The 425-nt window shown below is 67.8% G+C and overlaps 1 protein-coding gene across 1 annotated transcript in view; it reads left to right on the forward strand.

The window, feature by feature from the left end:
• Positions 1-126: 126 nt before the first annotated feature.
• Positions 127-425, forward strand: part of GBA (glucosidase, beta, acid) — a gene marked incomplete at its 5' end in the record, with an annotated part of 12518 nt that continues 12219 nt past the window's right edge. The window contains 1 exon segment of the mRNA XM_009321902.1: positions 127-260. Within this exon segment, the coding sequence (XP_009320177.1) occupies positions 127-260 (134 nt within the window).

Raw genomic sequence — 425 nt, forward strand, 5'->3', positions numbered from 1 at the left:
GAGGCCACCGGCAGCGTGGGGTGGCTTGTGGGGTCCCTGGAACCAGCTGCGCCTGTCCCCGCTGCAGGGACGCTCATCACCTGGGCACCTGCTCTGGTGCCGCTTGATGCCTTTCCTGCTCCGCAGGGATTGAGTACAACCTCATCCGGCTCCCCATGGCTTGCAGCGACTTCTCCGTGCGCCCCTACAGCTACGACGACGTCCCCCATGACTACGAGCTGAAGCACTTCAGGCTGGCGGAGGAGGACCTGAAGATGAAGGTGGGAGCCTGAAGCCACTGCCATTGGCATCTTGTCCCCTCTCCTGCTGGAGCTCCTGCGCGTGCTGGGACCCCCGTGACCAGGCGCTGCCAAGCCCCACGCATGGCGGCAGGGGGCGTGGGGGCCGCCCCTGGGAGCTGGCACCTCCTCCAGGGCAGGCCCGCG

The sequence above is a fragment of the Pygoscelis adeliae genome, unplaced genomic scaffold (genome assembly GCF_000699105.1).
Source record: "Pygoscelis adeliae isolate BGI_AS28 unplaced genomic scaffold, ASM69910v1 Scaffold484, whole genome shotgun sequence".
Lineage (NCBI taxonomy): Eukaryota > Metazoa > Chordata > Aves > Sphenisciformes > Spheniscidae > Pygoscelis > Pygoscelis adeliae.